This window comes from Nycticebus coucang, chromosome 3, assembly GCF_027406575.1.
Source record: "Nycticebus coucang isolate mNycCou1 chromosome 3, mNycCou1.pri, whole genome shotgun sequence".
Classification (NCBI taxonomy): Eukaryota; Metazoa; Chordata; class Mammalia; order Primates; family Lorisidae; genus Nycticebus; species Nycticebus coucang.
This window is the reverse complement of record NC_069782.1, coordinates 157,857,009-157,871,875: the sequence shown is the minus strand read 5'-3', so window position 1 is coordinate 157,871,875 and position 14,867 is coordinate 157,857,009. Positions and strand designations below refer to the sequence as shown.

General features: G+C 46.7%; 1 protein-coding gene across 10 annotated transcripts in view; it reads left to right on the top strand.

Moving 5' to 3' along the window:
• Positions 1–7,072, top strand: part of EBF3 (EBF transcription factor 3) — a 119,309-nt gene extending 112,237 nt beyond the window's left edge. For 2 of the 10 annotated variants that reach the window (XM_053584308.1, XM_053584306.1), the window contains exons 13-17: positions 368–545; positions 1,514–1,702; positions 2,171–2,260; positions 3,221–3,333; positions 4,405–7,072. In XM_053584308.1, the coding sequence (XP_053440283.1) occupies positions 368–545; positions 1,514–1,702; positions 2,171–2,260; positions 3,221–3,333; positions 4,405–4,422 (588 nt within the window). In that variant the 3' untranslated portion in view covers positions 4,423–7,072. Of the gene's footprint in view, positions 1–367; positions 546–1,513; positions 1,703–2,062; positions 2,261–3,220; positions 3,334–4,404 lie in introns of all 10 variants that reach the window. The other 8 variants (XM_053584302.1, XM_053584304.1, XM_053584310.1 and 5 more) reach the window with 5 other exon arrangements.
• Positions 7,073–14,867: the final 7,795 nt, after the last annotated feature.

Sequence of the window (14,867 nt, the reverse complement as noted above, 5' to 3'; positions counted from 1 at the left end):
CCCTTTCCCCAGATGTGGACCTGTTCTTAGACTCTGAGTCCAGTGCCTCTGCCCCACACTGGTCCCTGTGCGTGAAGCAGTGACTCTTTTGGGTGCAGGTCCCAGGATAGGAGAGCAGTTACTGCCCCGCAGATGGCAGTAAGTCATTTTCCTGGGGGAAGTTCATTCTTTGCTGTTGAAAAGCAGGTTTAGTCACAATCATGGCCCAAGAGACAGTGAGATATGCCTCCATTGTGTGCCCCACTGCTGGCAAGTGGAGAGGGCACAGCAGAGGCAAGGCCGGAAGCTTCCAGAAGCCTGAGGGGGGGAGGCTGGTGGCCAGCTAAGGTCGGCCTGGGCTGACCAGCTCCGTTTGCCCCTGCTCCAGGAGATCATCCTGAAGCGAGCAGCCGACATTGCCGAGGCTTTGTACAGTGTCCCCCGAAATCACAACCAGATCCCCACCCTGGGCAACACCCCCGCGCATACGGGCATGATGGGTGTCAACTCCTTCAGCAGCCAGCTAGCTGTCAACGTGTCAGAGACATCACAAGCCAGTGACCAAGGTAGGCCGCCGCCCCGGGTGGACCCCTCCCTGGACACCCTTCACCGGTTGAGGCCTAGCTGCAGCTGGACGCCCTGGGAGCCCAGCTGGGGTGTTGTGGCGTCCCATCCTCTCTGGCTTTGCGCCTTCCCTTTCTTGGGGGAGACCTTGCCACTGGCCCTCAGGGCCAGGGCTGGGCAGAGGACGCTCAGAGAGCCCAACAGCTACAAAGAGTCGCCGGTCACTGGCATTTGCAGAAGCATCCCTTAGCATGTGCGTCAGTGACTTCGCTCCCCTGGAGAGACGGGGCTAAGCGGCAGGGTGGCCGTGGTGTAGGGAGCCTGGATGGGGATGGGGTCTGAGTTTGGAGTGAGTCAGCGAGACACCTCACCCCACAGTACCGGTTCCACTAAAGCCGCTGAACCCTATTGTTTGGGTTCATGTCGGTTTCCTGTTTAAAAACTACACAGGCAGTAATGTCAGAAAACACCTACACTGCACTGCTGTTTTTGTTCCCATCTGCCCATGCTCTTGTGGCAGAAATGGAGCTGCTGGCCTCCCCCTCCGCCCACCCCATGTACAGAAATAGCAACCATAAAAGCGAGGACCCCCAAACAGCCTTGCAGGGGAAGTCACAGTCACAAACAAGCTCTCCTTGTCAGTCATGGCATTTGAAGGTCCGCAGAGGCCGAAAGTTCGCAGAATGTGGGGGGACGGGCCAGGAATCCAAGCTGTTGATAATTGCTCCTAAGGAGAGAAGCAAAGGCAGCTGACGGTGGGATCGAAGGCGCAGAGACAGCACATTAGGGTTGGCATGATAAGGTTACCCGAGCTGGCGAGAGGCGCTGGGGCAGGAGGAAGGTGTGAGATCACTTAAAAATGTTGAATATATGATACAGATTCTCGGGGAAACTCCCCCCCCCCCCCAAGTGTCTGTCGCTGATAATAACGTTATTTTTGGCCGGGGGTGGGGGGTGGGGATTTCAACAGTCGGCTACAGTCGCAATACAAGCAGCGTGTCCCCGCGAGGATACGTGCCCAGCAGCACCCCCCAGCAGTCCAATTACAACACAGTCAGCACTAGCATGAATGGATATGGAAGTGGCGCCATGGCCAATCTAGGGGTCCCTGGCTCGCCTGGATTTCTTAATGGCTCCTCCGCTAACTCTCCCTACGGCAGTAAGTGTCTGTTTTTGTCACACGTCATCACGCAGATTCATATTCACTACACAGTCGAGTGTGTGCATTGCTTGGGTGTTCTGTGATGTGAGCTGCTGGGTAAAAGGAAGGGTGGCCCTGGAGGCTGGGCGTCAAAATGACGACCGTGAATTGACCCGAAAGGGGCCCCCGATGTGATCTCATTGGAAACCAAAACAAAATTAGAACCAAACGGGGCTGCTCAATTGGAAGAGAAAGTCCAACACGGAAGGGTTGCCTGTCACCCGGAGTGGCCGCGCTGGAAGTATGTGGTGTCTGTTTTGTGCCCTGGTGGTGGTGCTGTGCCGCGGCCGCGCGCTGACCGTGTTTGCTTTGTTGCAGTAGTGCCGTCCAGCCCCACCATGGCAGCCTCTTCGGTCACCCTCCCTTCAAACTGTAGCAGCACACACGGCATTTTCTCATTCTCACCTGCCAATGTCATCTCCGCAGTGAAACAGAAGAGCGCCTTCGCGCCCGTGGTCCGGCCCCAGGCCTCTCCTCCTCCCTCCTGCACCAGCGCCAACGGGAACGGACTGCAAGGTGAGGGTGGCACGGGGGCTGGTGTTGGGCCCTCTCTCGGGGTGGGAGCTTGGCCCCTCTCTGGGCATATTGCGGGGTCCTCGTGCCCGTTACATGCTCCCCTGTGGCCACCGCGACATGATTCAGCCTCTGCCTGAGATTCCTAGAAAGGACACCCCTTTGCTGAGCCCCAGCAAATACCCTCTTCTGTTTATTAGTTTTTGTCCAGCACGTCCTTCCAGTGTGATCTAGTGTCCTCACAGTAAAGCACCCTGAACCCTAAGGGGGTGGGACCACCCGTGAGAGAGAATGGGATCACGGTGAGGCAGCTGTGGTCACTCTCAGCACACGGGCCAGCCCCTTTCAGGCCAGGTGCAGCGAGAGCAGCCGCCCACCACAGATGGGTACTCTGCCACCCGTGGAGCCCAGGGTGGAAGGGTACTCCAGGTCTGTCTGCTCCCATCGGCCTGAGGCTGAGCCTTTATTCCCAGCCTTGTCTGGCTGACCCAGAGCCCAGCAAGGCTGCGCTGTCCCTGGGAAAGGGGTGCGTGTAGACCCAGGGCCATGTGCACCAGGGCTGGGTGGCAGACCTGTCTGTGCACAGGACTTGATCCTGCTACGTGATCTCCTTCAAAGCCTCGGAGGGAGAAGGGCCAGCCCTGAGGGCGTGGGAGGCACCATCTGGACACAGCTGTCCACAGACAGGGCCGCTTGGAGTGGGTGCCTGGCCCTTGTGGGAAGACCAGGCTTCACACAGCCCATGACATGTGTGACAGGTGGAGCCCGCGGGGCCTGGCTGTAGGAGCTGGCGCAGCTCTGCGAGGTGCTGAGGCTGCGGCCAGTGCAGTGAGCGGCCGTCGTCTGGCCTCTTTCAGACACCACCTTTGGTATATGCTCCTCCCAGTGCGAACCAAATCCAGTTACTCCTTTAAAAAATGAATCCATTCAACCAGTATTTACTGAGCGCCTACTATGTGCCAGGCTCTCTGCTGGGTGCTGAGGACGTAGCCGTGGAGAAGACAAACTGGCCCTTTTGTGAAGTCGGTGGCATATTTCACTTTGATGAACTAATGCTCAAAAAAGGAACTGGAAAGGTATCAGTGAGTTGAAATAATTGTCTTCACAACATCTGTCAGTGCACGTAGGGTTGCCCCGGCCCCAGGGTGCCCCAACCAGCCTGCGCCGTCAGAGGCCGGCGGTGGGGTGTCATGGCCCCGTCCTGTGACACGGTGTAGAGGCCAGTTGAAAGGTGGCACCATGTAAGCACTGTGTCCATGCCCAGGTCTTCCAAACCATAAAGTTGTAACGGTGAGTCGGAGATAAATTAATATTGTTGAAATTAATGAACTGAGAAATTGAAGCTCACATCACTACATGAACAAATGTATTAATATGTTATACATAAATTAATGAGAACAATCATTCTGACAAAAATTAAACAACACGAGAGTTAAAAGATTTTAAATTACATTCGTACCAGGAGTTCATTTGAAAGTGGCAGCCGCTCATGGCATTTTGGTGCAAAGTTCTCTCTTCTAAGAGGAGGAAAAAAACCCCCCAAACTCCTGAAGTTGGTGCTGTGACTCCTGTCTCTTCATGGCCCTTGGCCTTGATTCTGGAGCAGGTGGGCTGGGAGAGGCTTTGGTTTTTGAGAGCCCCTGACTCACCATTACGATGCAGAACGATTTGTGGAAGGTCAGAGCTGAGGCCTGAAAGCTGAGGGGGAAACTGAAGCGAGTCTAGTTCTCACTTAGGGATTAAGAGCTGGGCCCACAAGTTGGCCTCAGCTGGCATCGCAGAAGTGACCACGCTGGGTTATGTCTCTCGACAGAGGACGCCTCCAAGGAGCCTGGGCCTCCGTTGGCTTTGAACAAATGTTGGTTTGTACCTGAAGCAGCAACCTTTTTGCACAGAGATGTCAGAGGCCCTTCCCTGTGAGGAGGGCTGCAGGAGAGCACTCTGGGGTTTTGGTCCCCGTGTGCGCCCCTACCCCAGGAAGTAGATTCCCCCTAGTAGACCTGACCATGCCCAAGGCTGGTTAAAGGAGAATTCAGCGAATCCAACCTCACGGTTACATAAGGTCAAAGGGGAGGGCAGCCCTGCCCATGTGGAGGGCTGTGTGCGCGCGGCCCCCGCAGTAACTGCTGTGTCCTCCTCTCTTGCAGCTATGTCTGGGCTGGTAGTCCCGCCAATGTGAGGGACTTTTGTTTACCTTCCGCAGCACCCAGCATCAAAGGACGGACTTCAGGGGACACATTTAGTATATTAAGACATGCTGATGGGAACAGTATCTTCCAAAAAAAAAAAAAAATCAGCAGCAATTGAAATGCTACAAAAGACTTTGTTTAAAGATTTTATTTAAACTATTAAGAATCAACATGCAAACAGCCTACTTCTTCACGAACAATTCCATTTTATTGACTGAACTTTTCTCATATTTTCACATTTCTCAGTCCTGGAGAATAAGGAAAACAAAGCGACGCCTATTTTGTATAAAGTTTCTGACTCCGTCTTGGCCATGTCTAGTAATTGCTATGTGTTGGGAGAAACTTTGTGAATGCACCGTTTTGATTATCATGAAACACGGATGAAAAACGCCTCCAAACATTTTCTGTACTCATACTTAGATTCACAATGGTTGTGTATCTCTATAATGTGAAATATTTTTTTGTGGTGAAAAAAGGGGGCCAAGGAGGTTATGAGCCATCAAACTGGAAAAAAAAAAAAAAGGATGATTATATGAGGAGGATCACAGGGGGTGGCAGGGAGGGAGGGAGGGTTTATCATTGCTTAACTTCATCTTAATGAAATGAAACTTTGTAACTTATTGTAGTTAGAAATTGTAACTTTGATATTGAATTCTCTTGCCTTCAACAAGCACACTGACAGAGAAAAAAATGCTACTGTCTGTTGGTTCCAATATTCTCCGGCTGCTAGAGCTTCTTGTTAAGCAAGTGTGATCTGCAACATTTTTTCAACTTTTGCTATAGCACTGTATACTATTGCATTCTTAGGCTACTGTGAGGTCTATGTTTCTCGTACCAGAAATTGTCCTTTTGACTTCTAGATCCTTCTTCCCTAATGTGTTTTGTATGTGGTTATAAAATTGTAGACTTTTGTGATTTTGCCAAAGTTGTAGCTAACTATTTATACACTTGTCTTGAATTTTTTTCAGATCCACTTAAAATATTTAGAAAAACAAGTTTTATCCCTTATGTGTCTCGTAAGGGATGAAATGGTCTTCACACAACACTTTCCCATGAACACCTGCAGTCACTAAGGGATTTATTTTGTAACATATCAATTATAAATATTGTATTTATCTTTGAAATTTTGTACATTGCTTTTCCCGCCTTTGTCTTTTCCTCTGTATTGGTTTTTGATCATGGCCTGGTGTTGTGATACTGGGAAGAGCATTAGCCAAGAACTGTCTCTCTGATGTGTTTTGTTCTAATGAACCAGCGTCTTTACATTTCATTTGTACTTTAAAAATATGCTATGGTTTAGACTTTCCATCCATTTTTTTTTATTTTGAGGAAAAGTCAAATTCATTGTTTATTTTTATATTATTTTTAAGTTATCTGAACAAATACTTTTGGAAAAAAAAAAAAGTTTGTTGTATAGTCAAACAAGGCGGTGCTACCGGCTGTGACAAATCCTGGTAGATTCTGTGCATGTGGAGCGGCCAAGAAGAGGTGACACCGTTTGGGGCTGTGTCTTTATTTTATTTTATTTTTTCGGTAGAATGTAAAAAGTCATTTTAGCTGCCACCCATGACTTTGCCACATAGCTGAACTGTGTTTACTGGAAAAATTCAGAGGCCTAAAAGTTTAAAATAAAATTTACTTCTGATGTTTTAATTAAAATGTTTGCCACATTAACTTCTATGATGCCTTAAACGTGGACTTCTTTAAAGGACCTTTGTGCTATTTTATCACAGGCGTACACCACAATTGTTAATCAATATTTAATTTGGAGATTTATGGTGTAAACACACACACCCAACAAAAGCACAAACCCACTGTTCCGTGTGTCGCTCCTTTCTGGGCCTGTTTCTGCTGCACTCTGCACCCCCCTGGGCACCCCTCCGATTTGGAGAGGTTTTTCAGGGCACCAACATCACTGCTGGTTTTTAATTTTTTTTTTTTAACAATACGTTTTTGTGGTCAGATCCAGCAGCACTGTCTGTACCTTTTAAACTGGAGTGACCTCCTTCAAATATCATACCTGTTAGTGCCAAACCCACAGTGAGACCAACAGGGTCAGGTTTTCTCCCCTTTTGCACTAAACGCTTTGCAGACACAGCACAGCAAACTTTTCGCAAACTGCAGCAGAAATCAAATTTAAAATAAAAAGGAGGGACTTTTAAAAACTTTCTTGACAAAAATCTACAACAATGCACAACTTAGAAAATGTTCATTCAAGGGACTAAATGAACGATGTCCCCAGGGGTCAGCATGTCCTGGTCTGGCTTTGTGATGGCTGACAAGACTTAGCTACGTGGAAAAGCCCAAGAAGTCACTTTGGAACTAAATTGCCTCCGTTTTATTTTGTATAAGGAAGGGTTTGATCTAAAAAAGAGCTCATGTGTACGTGTTGAGACCGTTTGCAAGCTTTCTCATACCCTCCCTTGGTTTGTGTTTTAGATTAAATAGTCAACGCCCTCATCGCTTCACTGTCTCAAAGCTGAGTGCTTCACTAAATGGTAGATTTTACTGTTAAAGACCCTACAATAAGATTGTTTTATCTGTACATTTTTTCAGATATTTAACTGTATAAAAATGTTCATTTTACACAATATTTAATTAAAGTATTTCTTGTCTGTGAATTTCACTTTTGGTGATTTTCTCTGTTTTGATTATTAAAACGACTGGCTAAACAGATGTCACATTGGGGGTTTCATTTTACACATTCCGGGTTCCAAAGCTATGTCTGGGGCAAAATAAAAATGATCTGTAGGAAGGTCTTTCCCAAAGATACCAGCCCTCGGTCATCTCACCTGCAGAGGGAACCCCGGCCGATCGCTGCTCAGGGGGTTCTGACCCAGAGGCACCATCTATACGTGTGTTGTGCTCTGTACAATGTTTCAGGGTCATGGAGGTTCTTGGGGATGCAGCTACAATGGGGTGGCACACGCTTTTCAACCACTGGTCTCAGAGGATGCAAATAATCTTGGGGCGCAGGGGTTTTGTGACCTCGCTCTTCCCAGACCTTCCTGCCCCAGCCCCTCTGTTCCTGAACTGGAAGGATTGGCAGGTCTGGCCTCCAACACCCACCTCTTGTCTCCGTTATTGTGTGCAAGAACCCGGCTTAGGAGACAGCATCAGCAAGGGCTCCAGGTGGCCAGACACAAGGGCACCCAGACCAGTGCTGGCTGAGGTCACACGTGAGGGGCACCGTTCCACGTCCACCGCAGTGGCACAACAGACCCCATGCTCTGCCCTGGCCACTGTCAGCTGTGCCCAGGGGTACCCGACTGCATGGATTATAACTATAATCAACACTGAGGCTGTAATTTGCGCTGGGCTGTCCGGCTCCTGTGAGTTTCCCATGCTCTGTTCCATTTCTCTGCGTTTTTCATTTTTTCCTCAACGGAAGGCTGGGTTTGCGTGTTTTGGCTTGCAGCTCCATAACACATACACGTAAGTGTGATCCAAATTAGTACTCAGAAATGTCATCTTAATTACTTGTTCTGCTGAGCAAAACAGGAAACAATTATTCAAAACATAAAGAAACTTGTGAATACCTTATTCTCCTGTCAATGACAATTGGGTTCTCATTTCAGCCTTAAAGAGACAGCAAAGAAAGAGGCTGGTAGGGCACACACCTGCAGCCCGCCCACGCCGCTGCCCCTCCCTGCCGCTGGAGAGGATGTGGACGGAGAAGTCCTCTCCTTCCCCCTCAGAACAGGTGCCAGGAATGCCCAGCTCCCTGTGACCTGGGAACAGAGAAATTATTTTATGTTTGTGTTTCGAATCAGAAGCAAGGGCTGCCTTCTTTCGAAATGTCTGCCAGGTATTGTCAGCCCGCCTTTTAAGGTCTTTCAGGCCTTTAAAGATTATTCAAAGCACTTGAAATGGGCTTCAATCTAATGCCTCATTTCATTGCATTAAACAGCCTAGTTAATAAAGAATCAATATATTCAAAGGGCAAGGTTATCTTTTGTCTATAAGGGTGGTGTCATTCTGAACCTTTTATAGTTCAAATGCTGAAAAAGACCTCATGAAATCCATACTCATCAAGTGGGCCAGCGAGCCAGCGAGTAGCCCTGAAAGGAAGAAAGGCTGCCCTCCTTTAAAACAACGCTGGGCCTTATCTCCCCTGTTTGGTGCCCAAAGAAGTCCTCAGAAATGTCAATTTCTCATCAAGACAAGGGGCTGCGTTGATCATTTTTTTTGCAGAGAATACACACAATCAAGAGGATGCAGAGAGGCGGCCATGGCAGTGATTTGTAGCTTACTCTGGCCCCGTGAGCTGCGATCTCCCTCCCAGCAGATAAGAAGGGTTGTTGATAACTGAAGTGTCAATATGCCAAAGAGCGATTTTTGAATGTGAGTCCTTGTGCTCTGAGCTCGCCGGGCCGATCCCAGCCCCTGATAACGGCGCAGCTGCCAACGGACACCACAGGTTGGCCCTCACAATTAACGCCGTGAATAAATCACACAAAGGAGTTGGGATGCTTTATACTTGGTGAGACAATCCTCTGTTTTACCCTTCAAGGATTCCTTTTATGTTGGAATAAGGTTGCTTTTAATGAAATTTAAACTCATCAGAGGAAATCAAAAACCTCCAATCAGATTACAAATTGATTTTTTTGTCATTTGTCATGTCCCAGTGTGGAGCTGCAGGTTCAATGGGGAGCGAGTTGCCGTTCTGGGGCTGGGGAGGCGGTGTAGACGCAGTCCCCACCACAGCCCCAGCCGAGGGCAGAGACTCCACCCTGCCCCACTGAGACTGGCCGACTCACCCCATGGCATGAGCAGGTGCCCATCACCCCTGAATCCACCATGGCTTAATATCCTGGGGAGCTTGTCCTTGGCAAACCTCACAGTGATTCCCAGGCCTGCTGTCACAGGCCAGTTGACAGCTCACAGAGACACGTTTTCCAGGGAGCAGGGCCCATTTGGTGTATCTCCACCCAGCCCCAGGTCTGCTCTGTACCACACCATGGCCCCTGGCTACACAGAGCCACATGGGCAGCCAGTGCCCACACGCTCAGACTGGAAGAGCCGGACGCCAGATGAAGTCTCCAGTCTTCACACCCTGTGCTCTTTCCACTGTCTCAGGTTTCAGGGATCCTCAGGAATAGAGAGGGGAGAGAGAGAGCCCCAGCCCATGTGGATACGAGGGAGGAGAGAAATCTCTTCCTTGGGAAGACCCCAGTCAAACCACACACAGGGCTTGGAGGGCTTAACCTGACCAAAGCCACTGGACAGACCACAAGTGGGAACTGGCTTGTCCAGTGGGGTCAGCTGGGGTTCGTCCACGCTCCCCACACAGAGCAGAGGATCATTTCTCCCGAGGCCTGTGCAACCGCCTCTTCAGGACGCCTCTGAAGAGCTGGCTTCCCCGTGTTTTCCAGGGGCTTCCTCGGGTCAAGTGGTCCACTCGTGGGGCAGGAGGGGAATCATGATTCTGTGGGCACAGGTGTCCCTCGAGCCTGCACAGCATCTTCCGTGTAGGCAGGGCCATGGCAGGCTGAGCTGGCCACAAAGTGCAGGGCTGGGAGGGTGCCCTGGCTCAGCGCATGGTGGGGCTGCACTGCAAGGGCTTAGCCGCCAGCCCAGCACGCACAGTGCCCAGTGGAAGTCACCCTCTATCCTGCCTGCAAGGGGATGGTGGCAGCAGGGTGACACTCAGAAGAAGAAAGTAAGAGTGAGTCATGATGACTTTGGTGGCAGACTTACAATGAGTAACAACAAAGTTAGAGGAGGCCCTGGCTGAAAAAGAACCAAAGGGTCAGAAGGGAACGTAGGTGTCTGCCACCAAGCTGCCCCAGCAGCCCAGATCCCCTGTCAACTCTGCCTGAGGGTGAGCCGTGAACAACCCGGGCGTCATGGGCTCAGCTCATTAGCTGAGGCAGAGCCTGAAAGTCAGGTTTCTGCCTAGAAGGCTCTTGGCTGCATGGGGCTGCTACCATGGGCTTGTCAGAATGCAGGGCCACGTGGGGACGGAGCCACCAGTGGAGAGAGAAAAGAGAGCTGCACCAATCACCACAGAGTTTATATTCTTAATATTCAATGAGCTTTTGCAAATCAGTAAGACTCAATGAACACCCTACAGAAAAAAACAGTCAAATTTACAGTCAACCCACACAAGGCAACAGTAGAAATGAGGAATGAGCTTAGGAAATTATAGTCTATTTGCCTTAAAAATGCATAGCAAATTAAAATAATGTTTAATTTAACAGGTGAAATGTTTTCCACCTGTTAAATTAGAAAAGATTTTTTTTAACAGCTAATGTTGAGTACTGTTGATGGAGGAATAGACGTTCTTGGAGTTGTTGGTGGAAGAGCAGATTGACGCAGCCCTTCCAGAAATCAACTTGACATCACATACAGAGTCTGAAAAATGTTTGTATCCTTTGAACTTTTAATTTTATTTCTAGGAATCAATCTCAAGGAAATAATCAGAAATTAGACAACACTTGTTGCCGTAATATCTATTAAAAAATTGGAAATAACGCAAATGGCTAAAAATAGGAATATAATGGTATGTCATAGCCATATAGCAGAAAATTATCTATTAAACCATAGAGATTACATACCTCATTGCTGAATATTCACTACAGTCACCTGTGAAGTGCTCCCCTTGGGAAACTGCACACTGACACCAGCACCTCGTCCGCCCTTCAAAGCATCTTTGGAACTCTTTTTCTGGAAAGGTCATCAGAGCTGTCATCATATTATCCTTGATGTTCTGAATGTCATCAACTGTCTTCTTTTCAATATTCCCTTTATTCTTTGTGTAACAAAAATCATTGCGGGGGGGGTTGTCAAGTCAGGTGAATAGGGAGGGTGTTCCAATACAGTTGTTTATTAACTGCCTACAGACCCCGTCACGGACAGTGCCATAGGAGCCGGTGCATTGTGGTGATGCAAGAAGCATGAGTTGTTGGCCAAAATTTTCAGGTAAGATTTTCCTGTTTCTTCATGGACGTGTACTTGGTCTGTTATGCTTCTCACTATCAGTCAACGATTTTGATGCACAGTTTGACAAATGTTTGCAGTGTTCTCATCAGTTCTGCTCACCACTGACTGCCCTGACCTCTCTTCCTTAGTGATGCTTTCTTTCCCCGCAGAAAAATGTTTACTCCACCTGTAGGCTGCCATTTTCTTCATGGCATTATCCCCATGAACTTGGACTAACATGTCCCTGATTTCACTTGCACTCTTGCCAAGTTTAGCAAGAAATTTAATGTTTGCTCATTGCTCTAATTCAAGCACTGACATTCTCTTGATGGCACACAAAGACACGCAACAATAATGAACGCCTCTCAACAGGACACCACCACATGTCAACACAAACACAGCTGTGAGACGCTGATATCATAAGCTTGCAAATCTTCCTGAGTTGTTTGTACAGTGCTGCTAATATGAGCACACAGTGGCAGTTCCATGAACTTCATTGTCAGACTTGTGGCATAATACCATATGTATAACGTAACTCCAAATTGTACATTTCTATAAAGAGGGAAGGGAAGAAAGAATATATAATATATAGGTACATGGGCGAAATACTAGTCAGCAAAATTAACAGTGGAGGTGAAAGCTTACATATCACATCCATATTTTCCATCCATATTTATGCAAACAGATGGGTAGCATCAGATCTGGGAGATCACTCTGCTGGTCTTACTGTTTCATGCCCTGGTCTTCCTGTTGCAGCAGCCAGGGCAGGGAACCACCCACTCAGACAGTTTGGTTGGTCTGAGGCCAGCCAGTCTGAGCCCTGGTATTATAAGGCTGCCTCGAATCTTCACCAGGGTTGATTTGGGAAGAGGGCAGACGAGGAAACTGGTGGGGTGGAGGAGATGGGCAGAGATGGGTAAGATAAAAACACTCAAATCTATTCCGTGCAATTGATTCCTGCAATTCCTATCAGAATCGCAGCTGGCTTCTGTGTAGAAATTGACAAGCTGATCCTAAATTTATATGGTATTGCATCAGACATGGAATACCCAAAACGATCTTAAAAAAAAGAAGAACAAAGAGCATTCCCACTTTTTATTTAAAAAAAAAAAATACCACAGAGTAACAGCAATCAATGTGGTACATAGTGTTAGCATAAGACCAACAAATAATAATAATAAAAAAAAGAAAGCTATAACCCAGTTACAACCTAAGAATAGGGGGAAGGGGGAAAGGGAGGGGAGGGATGGGGAAGGTAGGTAGAGGGAAGGGGATTGGTGGGATTACACCAGCGGTGCATCTTACAAGGGAATATGTGAAACTTGGTAAATGTGGAATATAAGTGTCTTGGCACAGTAACTGAGAGAATGCCAGGAAGGCTATGTTAACCAGTGTGATGAAAATGTGTCAAACGGTCTGTGACGCTAGTGAATGATGCCCCATGATCATATCAATGTACACAGCTATGATTTAATAATAATAAAAAAAAGACCGACAAATAGATAACTGGAATAGAATTGACAGTCCAGAAATAAATGTGTGTGTCTGTGGTCAGCTGAGTTTTGACAAGAGTGCCAAGACCATTCAATGAGAAAAGAACAGTCTCTTCAGCAAAGGTGTGGAGCAACTGGATAGCCACAAGCAACATTGTGGATAGTCCACAGTGAACTGGACTCTTATCTCATGCCATGTGTAAATGTTAACTCAAAATGGACCAAAGACCTAAAGGTGAAAACTGAAATGATAAAACTCTTAGAAGAGAACAGAATGCTCTTAGTGATCTCAGACTTGACAAGAGCCATCACAGGAATTTGGTAATCGTATTTGGCTCAATGAATGTGACATAAATTTTAGATATGGTATCAAAAACATGAGCCACAAAAGAAAAAAAGGATAAATTTGACTTCATCAAAGTTAACCGCCCCCCCCATGCTTCAGAAGACGCTATTGAAGAAATGAGAAGACAACCCAGGAATGGGGGAAAGTGTTTACAAATCATATATCTGATAAGGGACTTGTGTCTAGGATGTATAAAGAACTCTTACAACTCATAAGACAAATAACTCAATTTAAAAATGGGAAAATGATCTGAATAAACATTTCTCCAAAGACAATATATGAATTTCCAATAAACACATGAAAAGATGCTAAACATCGTTAGTTATCAGGTCAATGCAAGTTAAAACTAGAATGAGACAGAACTTCACATTCTGTAGGACATCTGTGATCAAAAAGTCAGTTAATAGCTGGAGGCATCACAATACCTGACTTCAAAATTACTGCAAAGCTAGAGTAACCAAATCAACATGGCATTGGTATACAACAGACACACAGACCACTGGAACAGAACAGAGACTCCAGATATAAATCTAAGCACTCAGGGCCAACTCCCCTTTGACAAAGCTGCTGAGAAGGCACGGCGTGGGGTGGGGTGGGGGGAAAGCACAGTCTCTTCGATAAATGGAGCTGAGACAAGTAGATCAATATATGCAGAAGAATGAAGCTAGATCCTTATCTCTGATACACAAAATAATCAAATCAAAATGGATCAAAGACAACTATAAGACACAAAACTATGAAACTACGGGAAGAAAACATTGGAGAGACATTCCAGGGCACTGATCTGGCCAGTGATTTTTTTTTGTGCGAGATCTTAAAAGTACAGGCAACCAAAGCTACAACAGACAAATGGGGTTATACATGTATCAAGCTGACGAACTTCTGCACAGCAAAGGAAACAACAAAGTGAAGAGAAAGTCCACATAATGAAAGAAAATGTTCGCAGCCTGCCCATCTGACAGGGCATTAATAACTGGAATGTATAAGGAGCTCAAACAACTCAATAGTAAAAATACAAAAAATTCAATTTCAAATGGGTGAAATATCTCACCAGATATTTCTCAAAACACGATATACGAATGGGCAACAGGTGTATAAAAAAATGCTCAACGTCACTAGTCATCAGAGAAGTGCAAATCAGTACCGCAGTGTGACATCATCTCACTCCAGTTAAAACAGCTTTTATCAAAAAGGCAATAAGAGATGTGGAGAAAGGGGAACCCTCGCACACTGTTGGTGGGGATGTAAATTAGAACAGTCCTTAAGCAACTAAAAATAGAACTCCCATATGATCCAGGAATTCCGCTACTAGGTAATTATCTAAAAGAAAGGAAGTCGGTATATCTAAGAGACGTTTGCACTCCCATGATTATCACAGTATTATTCACAATAGCCAAAATATGGACTCAACCCAAATGCTCAACCATGGATGGATGGATAAAGAAAATGTGGTGTATAGATACACCACAGAGTATTATTCAACCATAGACAAGAATGAAATCCTGTCATTTGCAGTAACAGCTGGAACTGGAAGTCATTACGTTAAGTGAAATAAGGCAAGCAGAGAAAGGCAAATAAATATTGCACGTTCTCACTCATATGTGGGAGCTAAAAAGGTGAATCTCATGAAGAGAGTAGATTGGTGTTTACCAGGGGCC